Below are 18,374 nucleotides of genomic sequence, written 5' to 3'. Positions count from 1 at the left end.
CACTGACAACCCAAACTGCCACTTTGCAATAACAAAGTTGAAAGTGTTTCACATTTAATATGTGAATGCAGCAAAATCGCACAAACTAATTACAAAGCTAGATATGACCGAGTTGCTAAATTAATCCACTGGTCATTATGTAAAAAAATATGATTTACCTGTATCCAGAAAGTCATGGGAACATAAAGTGGAAAAAGTTATGGAAAATGAGAAGGTGAAGATCTTGTGAGACTTTCGAATACAAACGGATCGTCATTTGGAGCACAACACGCCAGATATCATGGTTGTAGAGGGCCAAAGTGTACAGTTTATTGATATCGATGTTCCTGGAGATGCCAGTCGAAGAAAAAGAACTAGAAAAAATAATGAAATACCGCGACCTGGCCATCGAAACTACACGGCTATGGATGAAGCATGTAACAATGATACCCATTGTCCAAGCACTTGGCACTATGTCCAAGAATTTTACAAGATACATCAACAAATTGCAGCTTCCTGCAATAATGCCAGCGGAACGGCAAAAAACTGCGCTACTCGGAACATCTTATATTTTAAGAAGGTACTTGGTTCATACCTAGAACGCTGGCAGCAAACCATATCAACCATTAGCACCAGTCACTGGTATTTGTAATGCATTTTTGAATGTTCAGTTGGCTGAGTTTCACGTTTAATCATCATCATCATCATCATCATCATCTTTTAATTAAATTCCATTTAGTCTTTATTTTTACTCAGCTCATTATTGGGAATGTGGTCCAGGCCCATCACCCAAAGGCCAGACATGTCCTTTGGTTTGAAAAGTTGCTGGTCTGCTGATATTCTGATGTGTGCTCTGAACTATGGGAGAAAGGTGTTCCATGTTGGGAATACACCTGAAACTGGCAGGCTGGATGTGCAGAAACTGACCCGCATTGAACTGTCTCAGCCAACATTAAGGGAGAAGCCTCTTCTGTAACCTTAATCAGGCTTTTCTCAGGAGGCAAGCTGTACAGAAGAAGGCTTTCAGAGCTCCAGAGGGAAAACAAGGCCAAGCAGCATTGGTAGTAAAGCAAAATAACTGTTTTAGTTCCTGGAGCAACTTTGAGAGACTGCTCTGTTTAAATCTTTTTTTAATGTTTTTTTAAAGCCTATAGTAATAACCTAAAAAAAAATTGTAATGTTTGGTCTGCTGTTAGGAAAAAAGGGTGTTGTTGTTGTTGTTGTTGTTGTTGTTGTTCATTGCACAATCAGCCAGATGTTCAGATTGGGTCTACTGAGTCCTTCCCAAGGGACCTGGGAGAAGCATATGTGGATGTTTGATGGCGTTACAGATATGATTGAAGGATGTAAGCTGTTCCAAGTAAACCTGCCTCTTGCAATTGACTAATGGTGAATTTGTCAACGTCAATAGTGGTGCTGCAATTGTTTCATTATTACTATAATTATTAAATATTATTGTATGTAGAAACATAGAATATTTGTTTTAGTTATAAAAGTGATGCCAAAATTGACTTTTTATTATACAATGGAATAAGAATCATATAGAAATCAATTGACATTCTTGTAATGGGAGAAGGAAGAGGAACTGAAGTTACCTAAACACCAAATACCTTTAGACCTAAAACAAAATAACATTTTTAAAATATTTCTTTCATTCTCTAGGTTCTAGATGGCATACACAAAGTTCCTGACAGTCTTTCTCCAGACTCTTTATCCATCCCAAATCTCCTAACCTTCACAAAGTGCCTCAGATTATATTGTACACCTAAAGCTGCCTGCGTAATACGTATAATAATTGTTTATAATTTAAATTATAAATTGTTTATAATTTAAAAGAACCAAAACACAGAGATACAGAAAATAACTGAACATGACCTTCAAGAACAATGATATTTGTATAGTATTTTACTAAAACAGGGGATCTCTCTCTCTTTCTGTCACCCATGCATAGAAGAATTAATACTGATTATGGACAAGTATATTTCCTACGGGTACTTTTATATTTGTATGGGAAACAAAGATTGTATTATATTGGGAAAATAAATGGAATATTTAGGAGCAGGAAAGGGTGAATCAGATTCTTTGGCATGCATCTCTTCTGCAGTTAGATACATTTCAGAACAAGCAAATATAAGAATAAGTTGTTGAAGGATTGCGCTATGATGAAGTAATCTTAAATTCAAGTCCACTCTCCACTGTGAAAAATCACTGAATGGTTTTGGGCTAGTCACTTTCTTTCATCTCAGTCTGCCATACAACATGATAATTGTGGGGAGAAAATGAAGATTTGCTGATATGAGCCATTCGAGTTGCTAGAGGACGCTTTCTATTCAGTCATCCAGTAATTTATTCAGGCTGTGGGCTCTCTAGATGATGCTGAATTACAACTTCCAGACATCCACCATGAGTGAAAACAAGAGATTCTGGTACATAAGAGTTCAGCAAAAACGGAAGGGTTGCTGATCCCACCCCCATCTCTCTCTCTCTCTCACACACACACACACACACACACACACACACACACCTTGCAAACAAGCTGAAGCCCAGCCTAGGAAAAGACTCCCTCATGATTATACAAACTTTTGTTCCGATAGCCATTGTGACTACAGATGTTCAGGGATGGGTCTGAGATGGCAGCTGCCCTATTCTATGTGCCAAATATCAGAAGCCAGATGTGCAGAGGTTGCGGCAGATGTTTATATCCTCCCAGCTTTTTGAGTGACATGCAGCTCAAAGATCATGACATGTCTGCACTACAAGAATAAATGCCCATCTCAAATTATATATCAATAAGCTAATTATATAAACCATGTAATTACTGTAAAGTTTGAGTCAGTTAGCTAAAAGGATGATAGATGGGGTGGACAGGGAAAGTATATTAGAAAATGACTGCATCACAGCACCCAAATAGCTGATGAATTCACAAACTGCTATCTTTGGGAAATGTTGGTTATCTCTCATCCACCCCATCCCACAATCCCATCTTCATTTCTTCCTTATCAAGAAATGGAACCGATCCTTTCCTCCCAAGGTTCAGGTGATGGAATCTTAGATAAGAAACTGATGTAATGAGTGATGCCTTGTTTTTAAGTGAAGAAATGTGATGGTCCTAGTTCTTTTTCATTAAAAAAAATATCCCTGTGACATTTGGATAGCTGGCACATGTGCACAATAGGAGCTAACAATTGAAAGACATTGTGCTCTTACTCCAGATTTGCATCCTTTGAATAATAGCAAAATGAAAATCTCTACCATTAAAGCCTGCCGACTAATTTGGGATCATCAGCCATTCAACGTGTGATCTGGCAACATTTTGTGATTAAATCACAGTCTCTAAAGCTCCTTCACAAAGAAGGAAGGCGACCAGGTGGGACTTTTGAGTAAACTGGCATTTGGGGGGAGTATTCGGTCCATCCAAAAATCCAAGGGTGCTATGAAGCTCTCTCTTGGCCGGTTTTTTGGTTCCTCTAGCATTGGCCTAAGCATTCCGGGGAGATGGCTCAGTAATCTTAGAAATGAAGTGAAATTTCCATTTCTTTTTCATTGCGTTTCATTTAATAGAAAACGAGAAGGCAGCAAAACGAGAGAATCAATAAGGGGGGGGGGATGGGGGAAAGGCATCCTTTAAAAGCCAACCGTCTTAAAATTAAAGCGGTTTCCTTTTATACCCGCCTGGGTGTAACAAAAAGAAATAAAAATAACGGGAGAAGCAAGCCGGGGCTTCAAAGACAACGTCAGATCTCTCTCTCTTCCTGCCGAAAAGAGCCCGGCGGCGCCCTCCGCGCAGCATCTATAGGGAGGCAGCTTGGCAATGTCGGATCGCGTCGCCCCATCTCGCCCCGTCTTCAAATGTAAGCCGAAGTTGGCTGGCCTTCACATTCGAAAGATGGTCGCCAGCCAATGGCAGACCATCCCTTTACCGGGGGAGAGCGGGGATTGGCGCGCCGGCTCTGCTGATACACTCTGGAAAGCTCCTTGGTGTTTCCTGGAGTGGGGATGGAGAGGCGGAGGTGTCCCCGGCTGGCGTGGGGATTATAGGGCGAAGGAAAATCCTCCGCGGCAGCCTAGGGGGCACTCCGAGCTGGCGGCGGAGCCGAGGAATCTCACACGCTTGGGAGGCAGGCAAGGTGGGGGGGGGGGAGAGAGAGAGAGAGAGACAAAGAGGGAGGAGGGCAAAGCAAAGGCGCAGAATTACGTCGGGGGGAAGAGGGAGGGAGGAAGGGAGGCTAGAGCAGCCCTTTCCCTCTTCGGCCAGGCAAGCTCCCGCTCAGGATACGGAGAAAGGCGGACGAGGCAGACAAAGAGAGCGAATCGCCCATGGGGAAAGGTGGGGAGCAAGGCGAAGAATGCGGCGGCGGCGGCGAACGGGAGGCGCCGATTCCTTCCTATACCTGGGAGGAGATCCAGAAGCACAGCCTGCGCACGGACAAGTGGCTGGTGGTCGAGCGAAAGGTGTACAACATCAGCCAGTGGGTTAAAAGGCACCCGGGGGGGATCCGCGTGATCAGTCACTACGCCGGCGAAGATGCCACGGTAAGCGCTCTAGCAGGAGGAGGAGGCTTCTTGCCTGGAGCAAATGGCTGCTACTGCTGCTGCTCCCGTCCCTCTCTTTCTCTCACCTGCTGATCTTAGAAACGCAGCCACGGGGCTGGGAAATCGGTCGCTCCGGCTGGAGCGCTGTGGGGACACGTCGGACGGGATTGCCCCAAACTGCTGGGGGGGGGGGGACTGCTTTGCTCTGCTGCGGATTTGCTGCCGCCGGCCGGGAGTTTCTTCGCCCAAGAATCCGGTAGCGCCGAGGGACAAAAGCGGGCGCTTGTAAAACGGGAGCCGGGAGCAAACCGGAGCCGCCCATTTCTTGCATCTCTCCCTTTTTCTGCATCGAGGTGGTAGTCCCGGGGTGACGCCAGGTCAGCTCTAGAGCCGGCTGCCTTTTCTAGCCCGGCTTGTTGCCTTGGATACCTTGGATCACCACCATCCCTTAAAAAAAAAAAAACACCCATCGCGGCTCCTTGCAATAGTAGCAGAGTTCTTTTCTTACAAAGCCCAATCAAATTTGGCAAAGCCGGCGGCGTCTTTGCAACCCGGTTGATTTCTAAATCACAAAGCGCAGCCTAACCCGGGCTTGATCCAGGACCAACTGGAATCCGTGCTTTGTAGACCAAAGGCTGCAGAGCAGCAGAGGTGCCCGACTGCTAAGGTGGTCCAGCCAAGCCCAATTTTTTGCAGGGTTCTTATATGACATTCCTGGAGGGGCCACCAGGCACCAAACTAACCAGGAGGAAAGGTAGAAGGCTCGGGGCTAACAGTAAAGCCTTCTCTAAGGTGGCTAAGTGTGAGGTGATGAGAGCTGGAGGAAAGGATCTCTGCATATGCTCAGAAGCGTTGTTTTCATTCAACTCCTAGATCCTGAAACTTAATCCTGAGGATGTCTGAGAGAGAAACACCAATTGTTAGCATTCAGTGATCCTGGGCATGAAAGGCATTGATGGCATTGCTATTTCTCAGTTCCTAAATATACTAGAGCTGACTTTTTTATTTAAGAGAGGCACTCTAGATCAATGGTTCCCAATGTGGGGCCCACACCCCCACAGGGGGGGATTCAATTTTTAATGGGGGCAATTTGAACCTTGTTTAAACCAAGTTAATGGCATTTTAGGCTTTTGCCACTTGAGTAGAGTTCACTTTTTGAGTTAAATAAGAATTATGTGCCAAAGGGGGTGGCATCCAGATTTTAGAGGTGCTTAGGTGGGGCATGGTCAAAAAAAGGTTGAGAACCACTGCTCTAGACAATAATCCTGTTCATTTGCATCATCTTTTTTAGGGTCTACAGCAAAACCTGAGTAGCCAGAACATGCTTGTAGCTTAGTGAGTTGACTCATGCATTTGTTTTACCACCACCATCAACTCCCCCTCTTCCTCCTCCGTCCTCCTCTTCTTCCTCCTCCATATAAAGAGAGGCCATCCCATTCCCAAACAGGTCCTTTTAAGTTTTTCCTCTACTTTCTCAACAATGGAGCGCACGCCTGAGCATGCTTTAAAGTGTTGAAAGAAATGTCCTCTTGGGTTCGGCTCCAAGTGGGGAAAAAGACGCTGGAGACATGGAGGCTGCTTGGAAAGATGGTTTTAATGGTGGACAGGACCACATGGCTTGAGTCCTGAACAGAAAAGGTGATCACATGCTTCAATGTTGGGGAGAAGAAGAGAAGGGGAAGGGCAGAGAAGAGGCTTGCTAGGCTTTTTATAACCTGTTCAGTCCCACCTCTCTGTTTCCTGTTCCTGTGTAAGAAATGTATTCTGATTGGTTGTCAGACTCACATGGGCCCATGCAGGGGCAACTCTCTAGGCTGAGTTTTGAATCCAGGTTTGGTTGAGTTCAGATGCCATGTGGTCAGTTGAGTAAAGGCTCATATTATCATGCCTTAATCCCATCCCCCTGGAGTTGAAGGGAAGAACTCTTTATTATGTAAAGTGGACTAGCTTGGCCTTCTTAATGGCCCATTGACAGTGGGGATGGGCAGAAAGCTGCAGGAATTTACTTTGTGTTTAAAATGTGTTTCTTCCTTTTTCACATCCAGGAAAATATAATAATCTGCCTTTTCAATATTTCCTAGGACAGCGATGGCGAACCTTTTTTGGCTCGCGTGCCACAAGTGGGGGGAGCGCAGGGGGGTCATGTGCGGGCGTGCCGCACCCATAATGCAACGTGCGACTCCCCCCATTTTTACATGCTTTTTTCGCCCTCCCCAGGCTCCAGAGGCTTTATAGGAGCTTGGGGAGGGCGAAAGAGCCTCCACCGCCCCCCCGGAGGCCCTCCAGAGGCTTCAGGGACCGTCCGGAGGCTTCCCTGAAGCCTTCGGAACGCTTAAAACGACCCTCCGAGCAAACCGGAAGTGACTTCCGGGTTGCTTGGAGGGTCGTTTTAAGCGCTCCGAAGGCTTCAGAGACCGTCCGGAGGCTCCCCTGATGCCTTTGGAGCGCTTAAAACGACCCTCCGAGCAACCCGGAAGTCACTTTCGGGTTGCTCGGAGGGTGGCTTTAAGCATTCCGAAGGATTCAGGGAAGCCTCCAGACGGTCCCTGAAGCCTCCAGGGGGGGGGGAGGCTCTTTTCGCCCTCCTCAGGCTCCTATAAAGCCTCTGGAGCCTGGGAAAGGCGAAAAATAGCTTTTAAAAAGGTGAACTCAGCTGGCCACGCGCGCATGCGTGCTGGCCAGCTGACGGAAGCGCCTCGCGTGCCTTGACAAATGGCTCCATGTGCCACTTGTGGCACACGTGCCATAGGTTCGCCATCACTGTCCTAGGATATTTCATTTTTCTGGGAGAGGGCTGGGTGATAATTTCCTACAAAAGGACTGAGAAAACCTTTAGCCCGAACTGTGCTGTCAGCGTTGGGATTTAGATTTGCCCACCATAAAGTTTTTGTGGAATGTTGTGTTGGTCCAGAAATCCATATCTTTTCAAAACAATTGAATCTTCAAAGGCTAAAATGATGGTGAGGAGGAGGGAGCATTTCAAAAGATGGAATCAAGTTCTTGTCAATTATTCTCCCCCCCCCCACCCTTGAGTTTGCAATGGTGTCATATTAAATATATTGGTCCAGATGATCCACCAATCGGGCAACTGTAGTTATCAAATTGTTTATACTACAGTACAGTTTATAGTTGTTCCACTTGTCTGTGGTATCAGTTTATGAAATACAGCGATTGGTTCTATTGTCTCTGTTGTTTCAAGATACAGTGAAGGCTTTCTAAGGCAACATTTTTAAAAACTTGAAACACTGTAAGCTAAAAGATCTGAGCTATGGAATTCTGTAGAACAAAAGGATTTTTTTTTAAAACATACCACCATTGCTTTCTATGGGATTCTAATTTGGGATGGAGAAGGAAGCAACTTTTCATCACTAGATGCCTCTAATAAACAACCCTTTGGGGCCTGATCAGGATAAGAGTTTTAAAAATATTTTATCCTTCAGAAACCATAAGAGTTCTGCCCAATGATGCAAAGATGTCACTGGATGAACATAAGCTAATAATTTAGGCCTGGGGAGGGGGGGTTGTTTGTTGAGGGGAAATCTTGGGGTTTTTTGGTTTTTGAAAGTGTTAAGGGTAAAAATAGTTGCCGTTCTCTTGCAGAATGATATTGCATCAATTTCCTTGCTTTTGCAGGAAAAAAAGCAAAACATGAATGATAGAAAACCAGTCTTTTGTGTATGTGATGGAGTCCACAAAATGTGGACTTTTTAAGGCCAATGGTTTCCCTCATAAACTATGGGGCAGTTGCTAATCCTATTTTCCCAATGATTTAGCAACCTCAAAGGATAGCTTTCACCTGCCTTTTGTCCTCTTTTTAAAACAAACTCTACCCTATTGATATATGTATTAAAATCTTCCTGCTCCTCTGTCACACACAAATTCTGGAATCCAAGAATTATGCCATGTATATATTTGTTGGAAGGAGATAAAATATCTCTTAACCCAGTTTGAATCTTTGGTTAAGAAAAAGTAAAATGGGCATTGGCCTTTCTGCCTTCTACTCTTTTTCAGATGAAACTTTAACAACTTAATCATATTTTTTCGTAAACACAGTCATTCATAAATAAGCCCCACTAATCCAATACTCTGAGGCTTTTTATTAATTAAGGGTGCTCAGAATTTCAGGCTAAAAGTTGCTTCCAATTAGCCCAATTGGGAAGGGAAAGATACTTCCTCACTCTTGCAATTCTGACTCCAGTGTAACCATTTAGAATCCATTAGGAGTTGGGATGGAGGCTGCCAGAAGAGGATGACTGGAAATTGCCACCTTCTCAGTTAGAAGATGCTTTCTAACAGTAAACTGAATATTAATTAAAGCTGCCAATGGTACCCACACTTTTTCTGCAACTGTAGTTCTATCAAATCAGGACTCTGAACCCCTTGAGGTTCAGAGTCCTGAAATTAAACAGGACTTTCCTGACATCACATTTATTTCCCTTTTCCTCCTAGATGTTCAGACGTCTGCTAGTCACAAAAAAACAAATAGTCAAAGAAAGAAATGTGAGAATTGACTCAAGGATAATCCAGATAATAACAGTGAATCTTGGTTGGATGTGTGGAAATGAGCAAGACATACAGGGGGCTTAGAGCCCATGATCAAGGTTGATTGGTAGCAGCGGAAATGCAAGCTGAAGTGCACAGGGAGAGTGTGACTGATAAAATATAATGGGAGGAGCCTCTTAGACAGGTGAGGAAGCAACAGACTTCTGCTGATATTCAGCATTTAATAGAATCTGTATGACTGGTGCTAGTCATCTTTGAGGTCCAGGAATATGAAGTATACTCTGCAGACATCTATATCAGCCGTTGTGGTTGCAATATGGCTTGCCACAAACTTGAAGAGTATGTAGTAGCAACAGCAGCTGCATGTTCTTAAATGGATTATGAAATACTAATAATGTTGCTTGCTTGTCACTTACAGTAAACTATGTGTATAATCCAGGGATCCAAAGCTTCTTAAAACAGATTCTTTGTATTCTATTTCAGTGTTTTACAGTAGAGGTAGATTGTGGAAAAGACTGTTTTACTTTTTAAATGGGCAAGTTAAGTTGCAACGTACAATCTTATGTACATTTGTTGAGGAATACGTTCATTTAACTACTGCTACTATAGTCATGTCAGAGCACCAAAGCACTTTGGGTTGAAAGGATTGAATGGTGACATCATCATTGCCTGGGGGGCTCCTTTCACATCCCTGTTAAGTTGCCCATCGAAGTAGAACCCATTTATCTATTTCGCAGTCACCTGCTTTTGAACTTCTGGGTAGACAGGAGCTGGAGCATATGGCAGGAATTCACCCCCTCCCATGGCAGCAACCAGATCTCAAACTGAAGCTTGCCAATCATCAACCTAGCATCCTAACTTCATGAGCCACCACACTCCCTTGTCCATTTAACTTAATAGGGTGGAATCATAACTCTAGGATTAGATTAGACTAGACTACTTTTTTTTATAAATATGCAGTTGAAAAGGCAGCAAAGCAAGCATACAATGCTCCCCTATAACAGAGTTTCTTCAACTTTTCAAAAACATGGAACACCAGAATATTTTTTTAAAGAGGAATAGCTTGACTGTTACTTTCAAAACAAATAAAAGGATACTTGGTACATTCAGTACCTGGCTTGCCTTTGCAACAGCCCATTTGCCTGGGTGTATATGCCTTACACATGGAAATCACAGATAGAACACCAATGAGCTAGTTGGGCACCCAGCCTGAAGGGCCACACTACAAGCTGGCCACTGGAGGTCAGCTGGACTTGCATAGCAGATCTGTAAGTTGTTCACAGAGAACTGGTATTCCTTAGAGCAGGGGTATCCAAACTTGGGAACTTTAAGACTTGTGGATTTCAACTCCCAGAATTCCCCAGCTGGCTAGGGAATTCTGGGAGTTGAAGTCCACAAGTCTTAAAGTTCCCAAGTTTGGACACCCCTGCCTTAGAGTCTAGTTTAAAAACACAGAGCCAAAGAATGTGAAGCCTTGAAGTTTCTGATGGCCAGCTACAAAATCCTGGGCTGGGACTATTTTTCTCTCACTAGTGAAATCTAACCCATACAGAAATCCAACTTCCATCCTCCAGGGAAGTAGAAATGTGATCATTTCTTCCCTGGTGCCTGTCCATAAGGACACATTTGACCCCGGGGTATCATGGCTCTTAAGGAGACCCATGCTCATTATTAATGAAAGAGGAAAGTTTATTGGACAGGATGAAAGCAACCTTTGCATAGGAAATCAGTTACATGTACTCAAATGTGTTACATATTTGCATCCCATAATATCACACATTCATTAATTTGAGGTCTGACATCAGTATAGGGTTTCCTGCCTAGGCAGGGGGTTGGACTAGAAGACCTCCAAGGTCCCTTCCAACTCTACTATTGTATTGTATTGTATTGTATTGTATCAGAAGGGGCATACATTGCAAGGAACACAGTTGCTTTGAGTTCAAGAAAGAGGTAAAGCAGACCCTGATTTATGCCCCTTCTGTGTGTGTCTCTCCCTGGGGGAGTCTAACTGGGGTCTCATCCGAGGTGAGGAAGGGCTCCGTCTGAAGGCAGGAAAGTCCCAGGAGTTCCCACCTGCCTCCATTCATCCCCTTCTGTCACAGTCACAGTCTGGCCCTTTGTGTGCGATTGTGTGTCTTTGTGTTTTTTTTTAAACAATTTTATTTGTGTTTGAACAAGGATAAACAAACATTTTAAAAAAAACATTTCCCATTACAAATTGTAGAAAGCGTGTCAGTTGGTTACAGTATTTCCATGCATCTCTTCCATAGTCACCACCTGCTTTTCACATCAAATTGCATATTTTAAATTCACCTATATTCCTGTATATCACAATTATTATATCTCAACCTTAATTTGACTATAATCGTTTTTAAGTCCTTTTATATATAATATTCAAAATCTAGAAGAGGATTATATGATAACAGTCCATTAAAGCATCCTAAAATCATTCAATCACAATACATCTTTATAACATATTCTAGATAAAGCTTTTAAACCTCCTCTCATAATCTCCATATATTGTTTATATAAAATTTCATATTATCAAACCCATGCTCATTATTAATTAGCTTTTCTTTGCTTAAATCAAATGTGTAGGATTGTAACAATAATTCCTTTAAGCCCCATTAGAAGCAAATTATGGTATATGCAAGTGCTAAAAGGCAGCAGAAATAGAGAATATAAACAATCTTCCCACATTCTTTAGTCCATTAGCAAAAGATCCAGATATTAGGCCCTAATGGTTACTTTTCAGGAACCTCATATTTTCTCTGGCTCTAAATGATGCTGTCCAGTAATCTTTTGCAAAGGCAATTCTGACCTGCTAAAGACTTGTTTCTTTTGCTGCCTTGCCTGAGAATCTTTTATGCAAACAATTCTCTGACTCAGCAGTAGGCCTCCACAGCTTCTTTCTGCCAAATGTCCAGTTTCCAGACAGTTTGTCCTGACATTTGTTTGAATAAAGAAGAGTCTTTTCTGATTATACCAAACTTAGAAGAAAAAAGATTTTTTAAAAAGAAAAGCTGCTAGTGATCTAAATGGAAGGGGGGACGGGGGACTGTGTTGAAGACAGTTACTTACATTTCCAACATCATCCTCTTGCAGTTGAAATACGAATTCAGCCATGCAAATGACAAATTCAACTTTGTCCCCTGAATAATTATCAACCTGGGGGGTGGGGGAATGGGAAAATTGGAACCCTCCTTTGCATGTCATCTTTGAAAATGAATCAGTACATCAAACAGTACAATGACATTGATGGAGGATGCAGGTTTTTTGTTGTAAAAATAAATAAAACAGTTCAATGGGAAGCTGCTAGGAGCATTTATATTTGTGCATGGCATACAAGGGATACCATATCCAATGCTGGCTTATATAACCATGTAGCAGGGCTGTAGAATCCTCTTTTGAAGTGCCGCAGTTAATCAAAATGGGAGACACTCAGCTGCATAGACAAAAAGCTGGGAAAGGTATATTACAGGTAGTTCTTGACTTGCAACCACAATTGGGGACCAGAATTTCTGTTGCTGAGCAAGACGGTTGTTACTGCTCCTAGTTGCTTTTTGTTAAGCAACGAGGAGCAACCTAGTTGCTGATTATTAAGTGAAACACTGTGATTGTTAAGTGAGTCATGTAAAACGGGTTCCTCCCATTGACTTTACTTGTTGGAAGCTGGCTAGGAAGGTTGCAATTGACGATCACGTGAACTTGGGGATCCTGCAATGTTCCTAAGTGCAAAGACCAGTTATAAAGTCACTTTTTCAGTGCTGTTGTGACTTCGAACAGTTGCTAAATGAATAGATATAAATCAAGGACTACTCAGACTTGTACTAGGACTACAAAACTATAGAGATTTGTATTTCATTAGAAAGATGGTTTTGACCCCAGTTTTCAGATAATAGAAAATTACTCTTCCTGCATTTCCCTTTGGTTGATCATTCAGTTTTCACAGAAGCAGTTATTGTGTGGGGTTTTAAAAGCCCATTTGCAAAACATGAATGCAATAATATTCTCCCATGGGTGTTCCTTAACAACTATTTTTAAGAAGTATGAGAAGATAAAGACTCCCTTGAGTCTCCTGCTAATTTCATGGACATATTACAACAGCCTCCAAATGATTTGTCATTGCCTTCTTTCGTAGGGTTAACCATACTGGTCTGCGGAGTGCCAGATGACTCAAGATGATTGCAGAGATGTAGAGAATGTCCTCATTACTGCCCACAGCAGTCAACTCTTTTATAGTAACCCCATGGTTTTGTTTTATTTCATTTTTTAAAAAAAAATTTCAAATCCAGTCTATTACACTGGTGTTCCCTGATGGTTTCCTTTCCAAGTACTAACCAGATCTGATCATACATTTTGAAACCAGCCAATCTCTACTAGTATTTGTCACTGAGCTCTATAAAAAGAAGCACCCTGCCTCTAATAACAGGGGGAATATCGTCTCACCATAATTAGCAGCTATTGATAGGCTCACATTTCATGAATTGTTTGATCTCCCTTTAAACCCAAGTTGGAAGTCGTTTGCATATCCTGAATTAACAAATGTAATTAAATGTCCTTATGTTATGACAATCCCAAGATGTTCCCAAGATCTAGTACTCTTAAAGAATAAAACTCTTTGGTAAATATGTTCTCCTTATGATATGTGTGTGTATATAAATGTATCCACATGTAGCCCGCAGACATATATCCGATGATATCCCTTTTCCAATTGTTCCATATATAGAGAAAATAGAAGAAAATTTGAGCCAGAAAAGTGGAGGGGGGACGACTTTCAGCCTATAAAAGGTAGAGGGGAAAAAACCCTTCAAATTCAACTCCTATGGAGAAAAAAAACCCTACCAGTGTGATGTTGCTGCTGTTTCTGGAAGGAAAGAAACAGTTCAGCTTTCTCCAAAAAGACAATACAGAGTTACTCTTTCCTCCGAGTTATTGATCTGGTAAAAAGGAATAATTTTCCTCCAGATCGTTCCTTTCTTAAAAGCATTTTTCAAGACTAAATGGTCAATAGGCTAATGCTTACCTGGAAGCCCATGTCTGTTCAGCTATTTGATGATCCCTGTCATCCTAATCTTGTCCCTTTAGTTCTGCTCTAAAAAGAATGAAATATAATGGAAGACTTTATATTTTTAAAATGATTTTTTTAGTGTGGATTATACAAGGGCTAGATTAGCAGTCATGCATTTCTGTACATGAGGGAGGCTGCGATGAGAAATCCCATTTTAAAATAATGATGCCAAATGTCCATAAAAAAGAAAGGTAAAAATTTCTCCTGGTCAATTATTTCCAAATCTTGGGGTGGGGTTTGCTCATCCCTATATCTTAGCCATGTTTCCTTGGACATGTGGCCAGCATGACTATATGCTGAGAGGCATGCCTCATGGAACACTATTACTTTCCCATCGAAGTGCTACCTATTTATCTACTCACATTTGCATGTTTTGAACTGCTAGGTTGGCAGGAGCTGAGGCAAGAATAGGAGCTTGCCCTGTCATGTGGTATTTGGACTGCAAAATGCCTACTTTTCAGTTGACAGACCAGCAACTTAACCACTAGGTCATAACTACCGGTACATATAAAGAAACTTTGGAGAAGGGGAATAACAAGGGAAGACAACTATCATACAACCAGGTTTACAAATGAGAATTAAGAGGTCATTCTAGATGGTTTAACTCTAACCATGCTTCAGTCTGTACTTTCTCACTTTTTTATAGGGTAAAAAAAATCCTAGTGAATAGTTGCAGTCAGAAGGGAGAATCAGAAATGAATGTCGAAGGTATAATGTAGATAAAGTCTCTTAGGATATCAATGCTTATCCATCTCTTCTTTTTTATTCTAGGATGCATTTCGGGCCTTTCATCCAGATATCACATTTGTAAAGAAGTTTCTTAAGCCATTATTGATCGGAGAGCTTGCTCCAGGAGAACCCAGCCAAGATAGAGGAAAAAATGTAAGTAAGAGATGGCTTTCCTTTCTTTTAAATGGGAAGACCGAAAAGAGCATGAAGGAAGTGACATCACATGAAGCATCTGTAAGAGAGAAATGGAGAGAAGCATTGAGGTTAAAAATAGGGTAGCAAGAAAATAAAGCGGGAAAGAAAGTAACAAAATATAGAGAAAATGAAGATAAGATACTGAAGAAATTGCAAGTCTTAAGTTGGGAATACAATACATTGATGTGTCTCCTTGCCTAATATTAGCTGAACTCCTCTCAGGCAACAAAATATGCAGAAGGAAATCCATGCATAAAGCATTTATATTCAGATATTTCACCCAATAGTTGTACAAATCTTTGAAGGGGTGCTTCATTTTAATAAAGACCCAAAAGAATCAATCTTTGGAAGAGCCAATGTTGCTTCTCATCCTCCCCCTCCCCCTCCTTCTTCTTCCCCCTCCCTCCAATCCTTCCCCTCCTATCCCTATTGCCCCTCTCCCTCCCCTCCTCCATAAAAGACTATGCAAACAACTCAGAAAGGAAAAGAAAAATAAAGAATAGAAAGTGCAAGAGAAAAAAATACTCAAAAGAAGAAGCAAAACAAGAAAAAGAGAAAAGAAATATTTAAAGAAATGGCTTTCACTTTTCACCACAAGAACCACAAACAATTTTAGTAATTTTCAATTTCTATAGTGTTGCATACATGTATCTCTTCTTCCTATAATATATTTCCTATCCATATGGAAATCCATAAATCAGGGTCAGCAATATGTATGTAAAGGATTCACAGCATTTTATAGAAACATGTTTTATTTTAACCTTGATCAAACAAATCAGCTTTCTACTTCTTCCTTTTGTCTCTACCAATTTTTATCTTTAATTCAATTAGATGTTATCATAGGATTTAATAACTTGTCAGTTTTTTCCATCTCAAAGGCTTCTTTGAGGCTTTAGCAAACCTCTTTTGTGAATCCAATAAAGCATCAGTTCCCAGGTCATTCTCTTGGCTTATCATTTGTATTTCTACTTTGTCAACTCTGTCCTATAAGCCGCATCTTTTAAACTTTTCCAGTATTTCAACAACTTCTTTATAATATTTCTGCATTGTAGTTGCTAGTTTCTGTCTCCATTCTTCAAATATCTCCTGGAGTATTTCAAATGCCATACAATTTTCTGTCATTTTGTTATTGCTTACCAATAACAAAAGCAATCCTGTCCTCTCTTTCTTTTCTGTTTCTTTCTATGCCTGAAGTCTTTAGTCCTCTTTAGTATAGAATATCTGAAATCATGAAGTCTCAAATTTCTATTAGAACAAAAGGCAGATTAAAGAATTTGATTCCCATGGAAGTAGTGTTTATTTAAATATTTTCAAAATCTTATAGCAAAAGTACTAATAATCCAAAATTGTGTGGTCCTTTAATTCATTTATAACTTTCTTGAATTAAATTTTTATTTAGGGTTTTGGGGGAGGGGGTTGCTGTCTATTTCAAATTCTTTAAGTTCTTATGGCTTATAATTAGTTTTTCTTTTTTCTGGAATGAAGGCAAACTCACAGGTTGGCTTTGCAAACTTACCATTTTGAAGATCTCTATCTCTATTGAAGATCTATGTTCAGATAGTTAAATAGGTAACTCATAAGAGTGATTAGAAAATGAGTTAGTCCTTTAAAAATCTGCACTGCTGTTGAAAGTATGATAATTCCTCTCTATTTCTCAGCATTAAGATACAAGAAAACAGCTATCCTGTATGGATTTTATTTATTTATTAAATTTGTTTGCCACCCATCTTGCCATGCAGAGACTAGAGATAGCAGGGAGAAGCCATCTGGATGACAAGTGGGTGCTCTCCTGTCCTTATCTACATGGGACTCAGCCAGTTTCAACTGGGAAACTCTGAGCATCCTAGACCAAACTAAATCCAAAAATGCTAGACAATTCCTAGAAGTTTGGCATTCAAACAAATCACTAGATAATAGACAGATAGAGCTGAGCTATACCTACATACCATTCAAAGAGAAAATAAAAAGACTAAGATGGAAATTAAAAAAAACCAAAATGCATCCTCTCCAACAATCAATGCCCAGATAAGCATTAACTCTAGACAAGCAATACCCCAATCAATACCGTAATCAAGGAACTACCAATGAGAAAATCACATCCCCACCAAGGAGACATGGTACTGTATACAAACAAGGAGCAAATCCTATACCTACTAGCACTGGTGTTACCCAGTTGGACAATGAAACGTCTGTAAAAAAAACAAGCAAGCACAGTCAAAGATTCCACTCTGAGTTACATGTATTCTCTTCCCTGGAACTGCTCTATTTCACAGTTTTTGGTCATGACCATGACATCGTCTCTATTTGTTCAGAGATGTACTAGCTTGCCATCCCTCATCTAGAAGACTGTCTTCTGAACTTCTGATGGTTTCAAAATTGAAAGTTCCAGTTGCAATGCTAAAAGTGCAAGGGCGTCTATTCAAAACATGTGCAGTATTGTTGATTGAGGCTTTAAGATGATATGAAACATCTTGATGAAGACTGCTGTGTTGCCTTTGAAGTGTGAACTTTGCTGAGGCTAAGCTCAGACTCCTCACACAAGCCTAAGCATGCAGCCGAGATTAGAAACTGTGGTGCCAAGAAGGAGGAATAGTCAGGGAAGCAAATATTCAGGGATTTTTCATCACTTCTAATTCCACCTACTAGGATTTTGCTTCCTGCCTCCTCTCAATTAGCTGCTCATCAAATCAATCGTATATATTTCATTTTCAAATGAAAAGGGGAAAAACATTTTGGAAGTCATATATATGTGCATGTAGGATCTATTGGGAATTCCTTAATCCCTGCATCTTTCTTAGGATATAAAGCACTTTTTCATCTTCAAATTTAAAGTGCTCACAGCCCTCTCCCTTTTCCTTCTTCTTCACATGAGATCAGGTCTGGTTTTTCTGACTGAAAGCAACCTGCGCACGGCCCTTTAGTAACCTGAAGCTTTTCTGAACTCTGACTTGGAAGGTAGCTTCACAGAAATGTCCCTGCCTCTTCTTTCTCATCTGTCCCTTGTCTCCCAGCCATTCAGAATCCTGTAACTCCCAGCTGTTCAAGCTATCAATTATTCAGCCCCTCTGCTTTGGTTGAGCAGTTGCAAGCAAAAGCCCTTCTGTTCCCTCTTTCTCCTTTTGGGGGTTACAATTAGGACAATAAACCAACGTCTAAACATCACCCTGCAAATGCTCCATTAATGCTTTCGGTATTCCTTATCAAACAAAGAGGGTTGTGATGCATAAGTGGTGTTAATTGGTTCCTACAGCTAGGTGGAAATATTGAGAAGCATAAGGTTCGGTATATCATGTTATATCTCATTAAATTAGTCCTGCCTGACAATGGCCACAGCAGCCACCACAATTTTCAATGGCAAAATACT

General features: G+C 41.2%; 1 protein-coding gene across 3 annotated transcripts in view; it reads left to right on the top strand.

Moving 5' to 3' along the window:
• The first annotated feature begins 3,605 nt into the window (after positions 1-3,605).
• LOC309385027 (acyl-CoA 6-desaturase-like) overlaps positions 3,606-18,374 on the top strand; it is a 36,198-nt gene continuing 21,429 nt past the window's right edge. Inside the window, exons 1-3 of one of the 3 annotated variants that reach the window (XM_081939076.1) lie at positions 3,606-3,830; positions 4,235-4,512; positions 14,858-14,968. In XM_081939076.1, the coding sequence (XP_081795202.1) occupies positions 3,791-3,830; positions 4,235-4,512; positions 14,858-14,968 (429 nt within the window). In that variant the 5' untranslated portion in view covers positions 3,606-3,790. The other 2 variants (XM_081939075.1, XM_081939077.1) reach the window with 2 other exon arrangements.

Source organism: Natrix helvetica (assembly GCF_964273705.1).
Source record: "Natrix helvetica genome assembly, chromosome: 1".
Lineage (NCBI taxonomy): Eukaryota > Metazoa > Chordata > Lepidosauria > Squamata > Natricidae > Natrix > Natrix helvetica.
Note: the sequence above shows the minus strand (reverse complement) of the source record. Positions and strands in the feature narration are given on the sequence as shown.